Source organism: Mobula hypostoma, chromosome 5, assembly GCF_963921235.1.
Source record: "Mobula hypostoma chromosome 5, sMobHyp1.1, whole genome shotgun sequence".
NCBI classification, from domain to species: domain Eukaryota; kingdom Metazoa; phylum Chordata; class Chondrichthyes; order Myliobatiformes; family Myliobatidae; genus Mobula; species Mobula hypostoma.
In genome coordinates this window covers 34,259,916-34,275,382 of record NC_086101.1, presented here as the reverse complement: position 1 = coordinate 34,275,382, position 15,467 = coordinate 34,259,916, and the positions used below count along the sequence as shown (strand labels likewise).

The 15,467-nt window shown below is 44.5% G+C and overlaps 1 protein-coding gene across 1 annotated transcript in view; it reads left to right on the top strand.

The window, feature by feature from the left end:
- The window catches only part of rasa3 (RAS p21 protein activator 3), a 164,292-nt gene that overhangs the window by 118,518 nt on the left and 30,307 nt on the right, over positions 1-15,467 (top strand). Inside the window, exons 5-12 of the mRNA XM_063048342.1 lie at positions 1,385-1,461; positions 4,352-4,432; positions 5,935-6,007; positions 7,065-7,141; positions 9,531-9,635; positions 10,642-10,795; positions 12,990-13,138; positions 14,663-14,777. Coding sequence (XP_062904412.1) covers positions 1,385-1,461; positions 4,352-4,432; positions 5,935-6,007; positions 7,065-7,141; positions 9,531-9,635; positions 10,642-10,795; positions 12,990-13,138; positions 14,663-14,777 — 831 coding nt within the window. The remainder of the gene's footprint in view (positions 1-1,384; positions 1,462-4,351; positions 4,433-5,934; positions 6,008-7,064; positions 7,142-9,530; positions 9,636-10,641; positions 10,796-12,989; positions 13,139-14,662; positions 14,778-15,467) is intronic.

The window sequence follows — 15,467 nt, the reverse complement described above, 5'->3', positions numbered from 1 at the left end:
TGGTGATTATGCTTGACACTGAACTCCTCTCATCCTTTCTGATCTAACCCCGGCAACGTTGTCAGCAGAAAATCAGCCGTACTCTGCTTGCAGAAGTGAGTTTATGACGTCTTTAGATTGTCGACTTGTTGGTAACAGCAGTCAGGTGAGCTGGCCCTTAGCTGCAGGGTTTGTATCCTGCACCATGGCCAGCAGGTCATGATTCAGATCCCACCTTTGTCCAGCCTTTACTGTGGGACCACTTCCAAATGACAGACAGGCAGCTGCAGCTTGGTGCTGAGTCACCTGAGATCACAATCGATATCATGGAAGTATTTCACAGTTTATTTTGAGAGCAACTCACTGCACAGTCAATTTACTGATTGATTTTGACAAATGTGAAGGGGAAATCTGTAATCCTCTGCTGCTTCTCACACATTCCTTCCAGCAACAAGCATGTTTGGGGCTGAGATGGTGTGCAGACACATAGTGTTTCTTCCTCCTCGGTCAGGGTTTAGAGGAAGCGGTCCTTGTGAAGGAAGTCTCTGCCATGCCCCAGCCAGTCGCCAACCGCACAATTCATACATAACTTGCTTATCTCTCCTCCACTTGTATCTCTCTATTTTCCTTCCTTCCTAACTTTCTCTCCCCCACGTTCTCCCCCCCCCACATTCTCCCCTTGCTGTCTCTCATTATTTCCCTCCAACTCTCCTTCATGCCATCAATAAAGTATCTATCTATCTATCTAATCTGTGCCTGTTTCTCCCTCTCCTCCCCTTCTCTTCCCCTGATCCTTCCCCTCACCTACCACCCCTCCCCTCCTCCTCTCATTTTTTCTCCCTCTCTTCCCTCTCTCTCTCTTCGCCTCCCCCGCTCTCTGCACCTCCCTCCCTCTCCCTCACTCTCCGCGACCCCCTCCCTCTTCCTCTCCGCGACCCCCCCTTCCTTCTCCGCGCCCCCTCCCTCCCCCTCTGCACCTCCCCCTCTGCGCCTCCCTCCCTCTCCCTCTCTCTCCGCTCCCCCTCTGCACCTACCCCCTCCATGCCAAAACCCACCGCTCTTATCCCCTGCCCCCTCACTCTTCCCCACCCCCCATATTCAGTTAGTAAGCTATCATTGAGTGAGAGTTTGTTGTTGTGGCACCACTCAACCAGATTTTGAATCTTCCTCCTATATGTGGAAAGATATCGGATTTCTCTGTGTTTTGCCAATCTTTATCGTAGATCTTTACACAAATTCAAATTACCTTTGAGCCTAGAGGTTGCTGTGTTCTTTATGATGTTGATTTGGATTTGTTCTCAGGTTCCGAGATGATATATGTAAATACAAATGCTCAGTTTTTTTTCATTACATTATAATTTTAAAAGCGATGATAATATCTTGACAGTTATAATGACCATTTCAGGGCAAAGTTCACCTGGAGCTAAGACTCAGTGAAGTGATCACTGACAGTGGGAGCATTTGCCATAAGCTGGCCACACGGTAAGAAGAGTTTTACTTGTTCCCTTGATATTATTTTTGAGGAGACCTTCCAGTGAGATTTGTTATGTGAACTTAACGTTCACTGTGCCACAAGAAGAATAGAAATTTTCATGAGAGAGCCATTAGGGTGAGATCCCCTGTACTTTCTGGCTTTAGAACAATGACAAGCCTCTTCGCCATCCAAACTAATCCACATACTCTACTCTGCACATTGCAATACAAACATTCCTTATCCCATTTGAAGCCAATAAAAATACAGGCTAAGTATGGGAATACAGGCTAATTTAGGCAGAGATGGAATACCACAACACCAGTACTGAGGACCAAGATGGTTTGTAAAGGGAGGTGGAGAAGAAATTATAGGACTGCTTTGAGTTGGTGGACTCGGCAATATTCAGGGATTCATCATCAAATCTGAATGAATATGCCACAGTTGTCACCAGCTTCAAGACCTGTATGGGTGAGTGAATGGGATGGGATAGAGTGGAGGGCCAAGGCTCTGGCAACATCAGTGGATGGGTTTGAGCAGTAGGCGCCTGGAAAGGGCCCAGTGTTTTTGGAAGATGGGATTTATATGATCTATTACCAGCCACTCAAAGCACTTCATGATTGTTGAAGTCAGCGTCACTGGACAGTAATCATTTAGGTGTTACTGTTGCTCTCTTGGGCACCAGAATGATGGTGGCTGGCTTGAAGCCTTTAAGGACAGTGGACTATTTCAGACCAATATTAAAGATGTCCCTTAAGACCTCTGTAAGCTGGGCCGCACAATCCCTCAGCACCTGACTAGGTATGTTGTCTGGCTCTGCAGCTTTGTGCGGGTTCACCCTGGCTAGGTTCCTCCTCACTTCGGCTGCAGCCAGACAGGATGCCTGTTCTTCAAGAAGAGAAGGGGCTCTCCTCGATGTCACATCATTCAATTGGTTAAATTGTGCATAGAAAGCATTCAGCCTATCAGGAAGAGAGTCATCACAAAAGATTAACTCAATTCTGTCCCTCACTCATAAGACTGATTTCATAAATTTCATAGAATTTAAGTTGAACTGATAATTTCTTTGCTTCAGGTTTGAAAGGCGTTTCTAGTTGTGTCCCTGTTGTCAATGCTTATCATTGATGACACTGTCATCATGTTGTCCATGGGAGCTTGCTGTGTACATGTTACCCATCGAGTCTCCTACACCACAGCAGGCAGTGCTCTTGAAAGTTACTTCACCAGCTGAAGCACTCGATGTTCTGAGGTCGGGAAAGACTGGCGGCTGTGTGAATGCTAACGTTCTTTTCTTTAACGTGTGAGAGCAGTGTGTGTGCTTGACACTGAACATAATGGGCTCTCACAATAAGCAGTTTCAAAATGTCAAACATAGCTTTAATCTGTTGATTTCTCTGGAGTGTCAGTGGCTGAGGGGGACCCTGATAAAAGTATGTAAAATTGAGGTGTAGACGATCGGAGTCTTTTTCCCAGTTACTAGAGAGCATAGGTTTAAGGTGAGAGGGGGAAAGTTTAAAGCAGTTTTTTTTTACATAGAGACTAGCAGGTGCCTGGAAAGCACTGGTAGGGGAAGTGGTGAATGCAGGTACAGTAGCAGCATTTAACAGGCAACTAGACATCACTCGTACAACTTGTACCACTGGACAGGGACTTCTGAGATCAACAGAGCGGAACTGTCCCGGTGCATCAGCTTTTCCACTTTAAAAACTCCCCTGCACAAGTTTCTACCTGTTGTCCTCAGTTACAACGGACAACCAATCAATCAAGACAGACAAATGAACAAGTAAGGAATGTAAGGATATAGACTATGTGCAGGCAGAAGTACAGTTCAAATTGGCATCACGTTAGCACAGAAATTGTGGGCCAAAGGCCTGTTTCTCTGTGCTGTACTGTTCTATGTTCTGTGTACTATAAAGAAAAGGGGCCATCATGTCATTGCATTGTGATTCCCTCTGCAATGATAATCCAATCCTTTTCCATCCCAGTGCCTGGCATTATTAGAGTGGTGTGGAATTCTGGCAGAAGACCCAGAGGAAATGAACACTGTGTTACACATGCAAGATATGAAACTTGTTAACTTGTTCATAAAGGCTATGTGAAACTCTTGCTTTTGTGAGAGGACGGTGTTCATTTGTTCCTGCTGAAAAGACACAGGAAATTATAAAAGAAATTCCTGCTCAGATTAAGTTTGAAATCACAGCTTCAAGCTCCTGTTCAGAGTTGGTACAGCAGGCTTTCAACAGGCTTCATGTCTCTGTTGTGCCACTGGGCCCATGTACACAAGTATCGATTAAAGCACACCGTGTGCTTTCAGAAGAGAAAGGAAAGAGTGAGACCATAAGACATTGGAGAAGAATGAGGCCATTCAGCCCTTTGAGTTTGCTCTGCCATGCAACGATGAGACAGTAGAGGGAATCCAGTTTTTTACAGCTGAGATGTCACTTAACTGAGAGTCAGTAGAGATTGTGGGTTAAACCTAAGAAGCAGGCATCCAGTTTACAGGGAAAGCTGAGAGAAGGGTCCAAGAGTTTAAGGGGACCAATGGTGAAGTCATAAAACAAAGAAAGGAACAAAGTAATGATTTGTATATTGAAAGATGGAGAAATCCTTAGCATGAAGCATATAAGCAGTCAAGAGTTAGGTTTGTTGTCATGTGCACAAGAGTAAAGAAAAACTTACTTGCAGCAGTATTGCAGGAACAAAGCATCGTATAGACAACATTCACAAGATAAACAAGTTATACACAATTTTAACGGGAAACACTATTAGAGCAAAAGAAAACAAAGTCAGGATTTCTCAGTGTTTGGTGGACTGATTCAGTCTCTAATCTACACAGACATGTTATGTTGCAAGAAGAACAGAAAAAAAATGATATTTGAATAATCAATTTTTATCTTTCAGTGTTTTAGAGTGCCAGGATTTGCCAATAGTAAATGGACAATGCGATCCTTATGCAACAGTTACCTTGTCGAGCCCATCCAGGTATCAGTTAACTTACAGTTACTTATCACTGGTCTGGCATCTGCAGGATCATCCAGCCCAGGTTTACATGTGATAAACTTTACTGTGCACTCCGAGTCCATGGCCTTGCTATTAATTCTTTTGGCACATCCTTTGTATGGCATGGTCCATGAGGAAAGACTATCTATATCAGCTGAATAAAAAGTTGAATTTTCCTTCAAACCGCCTTAGTTTTGCCATGTTAGCAGTTATGATGTGGCTGCACTGTTTGGCAACCCAGACCACTCTTTTGCCCACAGCTGGTTGTGTCCAGAAACAGAAAACTGTAAATGTTGGAAGTAATGCAGGAAATAGTTATCAGGGTGTGCAGCATCTGTGGAGAGAAACAGTGAACATTTCATATCTACCATCTTTCATTAGAGAAGTTTAATATCAAACATTAAGCTACACAGAAAGGTGGGTGGAAAGAACAAAGGGGATGTCTCTGATAGGGTGGAAAGCAGGAGAGAAGGAATGATGCAGGAGGTGATGGTACCATTTGAGAGGAGTGGTGAAGGGCTGTTGATCATTAGTGATCTGTGTGGACAAGAAGTAAGTAGATCAGATGAATCAGAGCAGGAGAGATGAAAAATTTCAGTGCCAGATTTGTGAGATACAAAACACATCAGTTTATGGAAATTTGATTCAAAGCCCATTACGCTGAAAATACCCATCAGGTCAGGCAGTATCTGTGGTGACAGAAAAAGAGAAAAAGCATATCAGCTTGATGACCTTTCATCGGAACTAAACTGGAAAGGCTGGTTATCTGAAATCCAGTGTTAAAGTCCTGAGGGTTTGTATCTCACAGTTACAGCATTGCCACGTTTCTTGCCTCTGTCTTTATCTCCCTTTTGTTACACCTCGAGATTAATCCCCTGTGATTAACGATTGGCACTTTTCCCAATGACAGAGCTCCACTGATGCCATTTCTTCTCTTTGTCTACAACCCTATCACACACATCTCTGTTTTCTCTATCCTCTCCCATTCTCTGCAAATTGAAGCATGTTTGACTCCTAACTTTAGCAGTTCTGATATCTCTCTCTCTACGGATGCTGTCTGATCTGCCTTTATTACATTTGGTTATGTTTCTTAGCTTGTAACCAGACTGAAGGATGTAATTCTAGCCTGTTCCTCCAGAATGCGATGGAATCGGTGGAATGCTGGTTTTCAGTCCTGGTAAGCACGGACCAGTGGAGAGTAAAATGTGATGCCTGATCCAGTAATATGGGCGGTACGGGTTGAAATAGATCCCCATACATTCATCTTTTTGAGAATCACTACCAAAGAAAATGTTGTAATCCTGGACCATTAACTCAATCCTCCTCTCTCCAAAGATGCTGCCTGACCTAAGTTTGTTGTATTGTTGATTTTATCTTGGGTCTTTAGCATGTGCAGGGTTCTGCCATTTTCTTTTGTTTCCTATTGGATAAATCTTCAACCTGCACATGGACCAGAGGTCTGACTGTTTTTGTTTTGATGTTAGGTCAGAGGTGAAGAAAACAAAAGTAAAACGAAAAACGAATAATCCACAGTTTGATGAAATGTTCTATTTTGAGGTAAGTTTTTCCTCAGTGCATTATCTGAAGGGCATTTCTTTGATCCACATGTCCAAATGGTGGGGTTCGTTATTCTGTTCCAATCTGCTCCTGACTGACAAGTAAACCATTGTCACGCTTGGGTTCATCTGTCTTGTTCCATGCACTGTATATGCTAGAATGCTGTAGACCCTGGTACAGATATCCTGGATGGATTACATGAGGAGAATTGCACTCCAGTCTGTGGTTCTCCTCCTCAGTCCTCCTTGCAGAGACCCCAGTGCGGACTCAAGTGCAGACTCCCATGTGCAGATACAGGAAAGGACTTTCAGTACAGATTCCTCTGGATCTGCTGTGCAATTCTCTGTGGTGGACTCTCTGTTCACAAGATTGACTCCCAATGCAAATCCACTGCATGGATCTCCCAATGTTCATCGCCTATGCAGACCCCTGATATACACTCTTGCCTTCTTCCCATGACCTTTGACGCCCTTACTAATCAAAAATCTATCAACCTCCACTATAAGTATACCCAATGATTTGACTTCTACAGGCATCTATGGCAATGAATTTTACAGATTGACTACTCTCTAGTTAAAGAAATTCCTCCTCATCTCTCTCACTCCCGACACTTGTCGCTAATTCCTTCTCTTCTATTTTCTCTTTTCCATCCCTCCCTCTACATCACTCTCCCTGCCCACCATTCACTTTCCATCATGCCCCTTCCTCCTCACTCTGTAGTTCTCAGAGCTGCCTTGCTGTACATACAGGGAGTTGTAGAAAGGCGAGTTCTACTCATGGAATCAGCACCAAACAAGGCCATTCAACCTGTTGTGCCTATGCTGTGTATACCAGATTATTCAGGTTGCTGTTGTACCATCTAAACCACACCTGTGCAGCCATTTTGGTTGGTGCTGAGCTTCCTTCTACTTACACCATGTGTCTGGTCAGGTGTGGTTTTACCCCCGCCCCTGGGTGTCTTGGGCAGCCGTTGATCATTTTGACCAATGTCACATCTTACACTGGGCCTCCCCTGTGCTCAGAGAGATCTGTAACTCATTGGCTCCTTGCCATGCAGGTGACAAAGCCTTGCAGCTACAGTCGAAAGTCGAACTTCGACGTTGAAGAGGAGCATGTGGAGAAGATGGAGATCAGGTGAGAATGCCGGCTGGAGGCTGCTTCAGGGCCTCTTGCTTGGGAACAAAATGTGGGTTCTGCCCATGCCACTGAACAAAGGACTAGATTATAAAAGCAAAGGGGCAACGCGGGGGCTTTACAAGCCACTTTAACTATTGTGAACATTTTGGGCCCCTTATCAAAGAAAAGATCTGCTGACATTGGTGGGGGTCCAGAGGAGGTTCACAAGAATGATTCTGGGAATGAAAAGATTAACATTTGATGGCCCTGGGTCTGTATTCGTTGGAAGATTGGGCGGGGGGAATCTCATTAAAACTGAATGAATGGCCTAGATAGAGTGGATGTGGAGAGGATGTTTCCTACAGTGGGTGAGTCAAACCAGAGGGCACAGCCTCAGACGAGAGGGACTTCCCTTTTAGAACAGAAAGGGGGAATCTATGGAATTAATTGCTACAGCCAGCTGTGGAGGCCAAGTCTTTGGGTCCACCTAGGGGACCTTTGAATTGTCTCACAACAATGGGATAGAAGATGGCCTTGAGCCTGCTGGTAATTGCTTTCAGGCTTTTTTATCTTCTGCCCAATTTGAGGGGAGAAGAGAGAATGTCCGGGGTGTGTGGGTCTTTGATTACGTTGCTTCCTTTACCGAAGAAGCAGAAGGTGTAGACAGAGCCCATGGAGGAGTAGCTGGTTTTTGTGATGTGCTGAGCTGGGCCCACAATTCTCTACAGTTTCTTGTGGTCTCAGGCAGAGCAGTTGTCGTACCATGCCATGATTCATTCAGATAAAATGTTTTCTTTTCATTTAGTGCCAATGTACATTTTTGCTTTTTGATGTACCAGGAATATTCCTCGGCTCTGAGCCATTAGTCCTTGTAACAAACACTAACAACAAAAGATTTTTTTTTAACTTTACACAGGAGGAATTTGGTTGCTGTGTCACCCATGCCCATAGATCTTCCATTAACTGCAAAACATTTCCTGATGCCCCTCTCTGCAAAGTTTCACGTAGTATTGTGCAATTCCATCCTGTTTTTCTGTCCTTCCATAGTTTCCTTTCAGCATTGCTGAGGGTTTAACCTGGTACATCCTCTCACAGTGACGTGAAGTAAACATAACATTTGCAAACCACTGTACTGACAAGAAATGTGTTTTTTTTTTAAATTGGACGCATATCACTAACCACAAGAATGCTTTTTTTTAGATTTGGGTAATGACAAACATGTCTTGAAATGTGTCCTTCTTGCTCTTGGGTATTGGCTTCATTCTGCCAAGTAACTGTTTAAATATCAATTGTATGCTTTTAAAATATGGAAATATTGATTGGTAAAGTATGCTACTCTCTCATTTCTCAGCAGGGCCACAGTGCAGATTCAAAGTCCAAAGTAAATTTATTATGAAAGTATGTATGTGTCACCATATACTACTGTGACATTCGTTTTCTTGCAAACATTCACAGTAGAACAAAGATATACAATAGAATGAATGAAAAACTGCACACAAAGACTGACAGATAATCAGTGTGCAAAAGAAGACAAACTGTGCAAATACAAAAAAACCCACAATTAATTAATTAATTAATTAATAATACCGAGAACATGAGTTGTAGAGTCCTTGAAAGTGAAGTTATCCACACAGTTTCAGGAGCCTGATGTTTGAAGGATAATAAGTGTTCCTGAATGTGGTGGTGTGGTACTTAAGGCTCCCTTACCTCCTTCCCGATGGCAGCTACAAGAAGAGAGCATGGCCTGAACGATGGGGATATCTACAGAAGTTTGCTGATGGAAATTCTGCAATCTTTTCTCCGTCTATAGATGGCAAATGGATTGCAGAAATACGATGAGTCAAACAGTTGCATCTCTGAACTGTGTTCTTCCCAGCTGGGCTGTTTGCCACAAGCACAGATTAATTTACTTAGGAATTGGTTCAACAAGGCCTTGTTTGTGAGTGATCACAGAGACTGGAAACGTCAACGTTGCACCATGAAATAAGTCAGCCTTGACTTTTGAGTTTGCACCAGGGATTGTTTGTTTTTCTTTTATTTCCCAGAATGTGGCACTATTGAGGAGTCTGCCTTCTCGTACCTTCTCTGAATGTACTGCTGGCCACTGTTCTAGGTTATCCACGTTGGTGTGGGACTGGAGTAACATACAGGTCCAGGCTAAACAACCATGACAGGTATCCTTCCCTGAAGGACATCATTGAGCCCACTGGGATTTATGATAACCTGGCAGCTTCCTGGTCATTAATATTACTCAATAAATAACTAATTCTCACACCACCATACCATATAAAAGGCACGCTGGACTTGCACTTACATTGAGATGCTGATGTATTACAGGTATAATATGCTCTCTGATGCCTTGTGTCATGTTGCATTGCTGCTGACATAGTGAATCTTATTTTTCTAGGATTGGGCTTTGGAACGCCAGTAACTTAAAGTTTGGTGATGAATTTCTAGGAGAACTCCGACTTCCACTGAAGATCCTGAAGCAGACTTCTTCCCATCAAGCATGGTAATTGAGAGCAGAGGGAGCCACAGATCACAGGTTTTGTTTAGTCATTGCGTCTAGGTGTTGGTTACTGGTGACCGGGTGGAGAAAATGTAACTGTACAGGGTACAAATAAATGGAGGCTTCGGGTGGGGAAGCGAGAAGCTGAAGGATGCTGGAAATCTGAAATAGGAACGGAAACTGCTGGGATATTCAACAAGTCTGGCAGTGTCTGGAGAGGGAAATAGTTCAGGGTGATGATATTTAATCAGACCTGGGGAAAGTCAACCTTTCTCTTTTTCTATTTGAGTATTGAAATCAAAATCGCATCTACCATTTCCGCTGGCAGTTCATTCCACACTCGCACCACAATCTGAGTGAAAATGTTTCCCTCATGTTCCCTCTAAATATTTCACCTTTCACCCTTAGCCCATGACGCCTAGTTCTAGTCTCATCCAACCCTCAGCGGGAGGAGGGGAGGGGGGAAGCCCTGCTTACATTTACCCTATCTCTGCCTCTCATAATGTTGTTTTCTGTTGCATGCCAAGCCCTGACCAACGCACCACAGCAATTAATAGATGTAAATGATTCTCGACGGGAGCCAAAACATCTGCAAACATTTTGCTAAGCCTGGTGATCAACCATACTTCCGAATAGCCAAGCCGAGCTACCAATATTCCGCAATACTTCGAACATGTTAAATGTATATGGCGAATAAAGTTGATCCTTGGTCCTATAACCTCAGTCTTCCTGAGTAACGTAACCCCAGTAAAGCCGGTGACAATTTAGTTTCCAGGAGCTTTTATGTAGTGGCTTGTTGCTGGTGGAGTTTAGAAAGAGCATCAGCATCTACTGCAGGGGTGTCTCCTACTTTGTGAGCAGGAAAAAGCAAATGTGCAACTCCTTATCCAAGTAGACTGTTGAATTGTTAATGAACAGTAGAGATACGGAACCAGGAAGTGCATTGGATCATGATGTGACGGAATAGTTTTTTTTCCATTCATGCCATTTTGGTTTGCAAATTTCACAGGTACTTCCTGAATCCCAGAGATAATGGGAAGCCCGTTAAACCAGTCGACCTGGGTTCCCTACGGCTAAACATTGTTTACACCGAAGACCACGTATTTCCATCTCATTATTACGATCCACTGAGGGACCTTGTAATAAAATCAGCAGATGTTGAGGTACGAGTGATGTGTGCTGCCCGCAATCCTCATCCTGATCCTGACCCAATGAGTCCCTCAATATGTGAGAACAATCCTGGCGCTCACTCATTCATAACCCTCACATCAGACCGAGGGTAACGCTGGCTTATGCAGAGTAGGAAGCATAGAAAACACGAGACTGATGTCAGCAGCTGTGAAACAAAGAACTTGGGAAATAAGAAGCTGGAGAAAGGAATATGAGGTGTTGGGCAGAGGATGCTCCGTAGCAGCGCATTTGTACAAGAGCCACAGCCTCAAAGCTCCAATAACTCTAGTTTAATCCCGATACGGTGCTATCTATGGAGTCTGCATGTTCTCCCTGTGCTCCAGTTCCTCCCGCATTGCGTGATGCATCAGTCGCTGTGCTAAATTACCACTGCAAATGGCCCGAATGTGATGGGGAATGGTAGACTCGGGGTGATTTGATGAGAATATTGAGGGAGTTAGTAATTGATTTATTATTGTCATTTATTCTGAGAGGCACTGAAAAGTTATTACTTCCATGCTGTCCAAACAGATTACAGCATTCCAAACGTAAGTATTGAGGTAGTACAAAAGGAAAGTAATAGCAGAATTGAGAATATTTTGTTACAGTTACAGAGAAAGTGCAGTGCAGGCAGTCAGTAAAGTGCAAGGCACGCTGGAGGAACTCAGCAGGTTGGGCAGCATCCGCGGAAACGATCAGTCAACGTTTCAGGCCGGAACTCTTCGTCAGGACTGAAGAGGGAAGAGGGCAGGGGCCCTGTAAAGAAGGTGGGGCGGGGGGGGGTGGGAAGCCCACCGAACTTGTATCTGCCTACCTGGACTCCATTTTGTCAAAATGCAGGGCCATGACAAGGTAAACTGAGAGATCAAGAGTCCAACTTTACTCTATAACAGGCCCACTCTAGAGTTAATAAAATGGGATGTTTGTTAATGGGCGCTCGCTGGTCAGCGTGAACTAAATGGGCTGAAGGGCCACCTCTCTATGCTGTATCTCACTATGACTGTAACAGGCATGCCCGTGGTGGGATGGAGCACACGTAAAGGCTCTTTGGCCCAATGAGTCTGTGCTAACCATCAACCACCCATTTACACTGATCCAACATTAAACCCATATTCTCATTAGCTCCCCGTAAGTGCTACCACCTACAATCCTGGGTTAATTTACAGCAGCCAGTTACCCCACCAATGCTGCACATCTTTGGGACGTGGGAGAAAGCGAGAGTACCTGGAAGAAGCCCTCACAGTCACAGGGAGTATGTGTAAACCCCAAAATCAGGATCAAACTAGGGTCTCTGGCACCATGAGGTACAGCTCCTTTATCTGCCAGCCTTCATGAGTCTATGAATCTGATGGGCTGAATAGCTGGAGACTCTATAGCGCTTAGGCACAGGTCATTGTTGGGAATTTAAAGTGGCCCCAACTTCACACTGAAAGAGTAGCTCCCAACTTCTGTTTATCGTTTCATCATTTATGTGCTTGAAGCACTCCTGAAGATTTAGTTTGTTACAGCGCTCCCTGTCAGCTGGGTTACCCCACAGTGTATTGCTGCCCTCTCCTGTTGACACCTGGTAGTAGCGAGCGATGCATTTTGCAAGTGGAGCACTGAAAGGGGACTGAAGCAGAGTTTGAGTGGGAAATCCTTGGGGAAAGGAGAGGGAGGTGGTATTAGAGAACCGGCTTATACAGAGGAAGGAGGTCAATACGCCTCCTGTTCCACCGCTGTTGGCCTTCCTCCACAGCATGATGAGTGATGTTATGGTTTATTTTGTCCCCAAATGTAATCTGACCATGTTTTCTCTGGCTTCATTTCTCTCCTCCTTCCTGGACATCTCTCCTCGATATTCCCTCTGCACACTCACCACCCTCCCAACCTCTCTCTTCTCTCACTTCACATCCTCATCATTTTGCCCTCCCCAACCTTCTTGCTCCTCTCTCCCTCTTGCTTCCTACATTGATTGCCTCTCCTGTTACTCCATCTCACTCCACACTGTGCTCACCCTTCGCTGCTGTCCCAATCTCCTCTCCCCTTCCTCAACACTTTTCCCCTCTCTGTTTCCTCATTCCTCCATTTTTCCACCCCTGTCCACCGCTTCCCCTCTCTGCACACTCATCTTTCTGCTAACACCACCTCCCTCCTCACAACCCCTTCCTCTGCTGCTCCCTCCATCTCCCCCCCCCAACACCACAGCCAGTCTCTGCGTCTGCTGCCCATGTGCTGGGGGAGGTGTGCCGAGAGAAGCAGCAAGCTGCCGTGCCGTTGGTCCGGCTCTTCCTGCACTACGGGAAGATTGTTCCTTTCATCAGTGCCATCGCCAATGCTGAAATAAACAGGACCCTGTAAGTAAAAAGGGTGAAATTCTCAGCTGCCTGATTCCAAGTGGCGTGTGCATAGGATAACTCCACAACCTGGCTTCCGTTCTCTCCCTTCACCCCACCCACGTGCTGCACTCCTTCCCTTCCACAAACAGCTCCATTGTATAGTTCTCTTCGTTCTGCTCACATCCCTCCTCCAAATGTGGTCATTAGAGGTAGGAAAGGACAAAATGCTTAACGTGTTGTATGTGTGCTGAGTTACTGGTTACTTCAGCATAGAGAGCATCCTCACATCAGCCATGACTGTCTGGTTTGGTGCAGCATCCTTCTCACAGTGTACAAAAACGACAACAAACCGTCAGGTCAGCTGAAAAGATCATTAGCTGCAGCCTGCCATCACTGTTGGACTTGTACGTATCCAGGACAAAAAAGCATGCAGGAAAAAAATCATTGTGGACACGACCCATCCAGGAAACTGCCTTTTCCAAAATCTCCCATCTGGGAAGCGTTATAGGGCTAGAACTTCACGCCATCTTAAAAGTTTCTTCCCACAGACAGTTAATCTGATCAACCATGCTAGTTAGCTACCCCACCCCACAATCTAATATCTCAGTCGCTGCACAGCACTGTAAACACTTTGAACTACTTTTTATAATGCTGTTTACATTGTAAATACATGCTGATACAGTATGCACATTTTATTCCATATCTGTACTTTAACCTCCAAGTTTATTGATGTAAAATTTTATTGTCATAATTGTTGAATATCATTTTTTGTTGCATGTCGTGCCCTGACCAACACACCACAGCAAATCCCTAATGCACGTAATGAATATGACTAATAAAGTTGGAAAGGCTTTGGGAGATTTTAGTGCATTGAAGGCCCTATATAAATTGAGCTGTTTTTTTCTCATTGTTTGGATTGAAAGCTGCTGGTCTGGCCCCTGTGCCATTACTCTGTGTTTTGTGGGGCTATAAAAGCAGTTATAAGATTAGTTTTAATTGTCACACCGAAACAGAGTGAAGTGCGTCGTTTGCGAGGATTGTGCTGGGCAGCCTGCAAGCGACACCACACTTCTGGCACCAACATATATTGCCCTCCACTCACTAACCCTAACTGTGCGTCTTTGGAATTGGGGAGGAAATTGAAGCACCTGGAGGAAACAGCGCGGTCATGGGGAAAATGTATAAATTCCTTCCAGGCAGTGGCGGGGTCGGTGATTGCTAGTGCTATGAAGCGATTACACTACTGTGCTAGCCAGGAGATAAGAGGTGAGGGTAAGGGAGCTACGATACTGCATGGAATTGCATGGATACAAAGGGCCAAATGGCAGGAGAGATTAATGCTTTGTTGGTGAGCAAGGAGCTGAGATCAGCTGATCGTACTAGTGTATGGAAGTGGGCAGTGGGGGTGGGGAGTATTGGTGTGCCTGCCAGACACCATGAGCGATACAGTTCAAAGGTGGGAAGAACTTCAGATTCCTATCCAGTATCTCCTTCAGCAAAGAACTTCCAAAGTGGTCATGATGCAAATCTCTTCCTTTCCAGAGATCCAAACACCATCTTTCGAGGCAACTCCCTGACCTCCAAGTGCATTGATGAGACGATGAAACTGGCAGGGAGGCACTATCTACAGGTCACACTGAAGCCTGTTGTCGATGAGGTAACCAGGAACTGTGTGCAGGGCTGATTAGGTCGATCACTGACGCAAAATACTTGCATGTGCACACCAGTTTTCAGCTTGCACACACTCATTCCCTCTCATACATGTTCTGTTTCACACAGAGTTGCTCACCTTTGCAAATTCACCCATACACACACCTACATTCCCTCTTAGATACATCAATGCGCACACACACACGTGTTCCCTGTTAGACACAACTGCACATTGATTCTCACATACATACCTACACACAAACACTTGCACACACTTGAATGAACTCACACACAGTCTCACACTCATCCACTCATTTGCGTATCTCTCACACACATGTACATTTTCTCACAAATGCACACTATTGGGTACATATAGGGAAATCAATTGGGAGAAACGGAGTTCAAAATTAGAAAACTTCACTCTCAGACACCTAACACATAGAACCATGTACCTTCCCTAACAAAGCAGATTTTGACCTGTTCATTCACTGCCAGGGAGCTAAGGTCAGACTTAAAACAAGAATTGAATACAGTGCAATTATGCTGCAACTTTGTTGGCCCTGAGGGAGGGAATTAGTGTCCTTCAGCATTCATAAATTTTGATATAATCTCTGTGAAGATTGAAAGGAACGATACAGAGGTTGTTAGGACTTTTGAAGATTCATCATTTGCGGAATAATTTTATCTTCATTTAGAG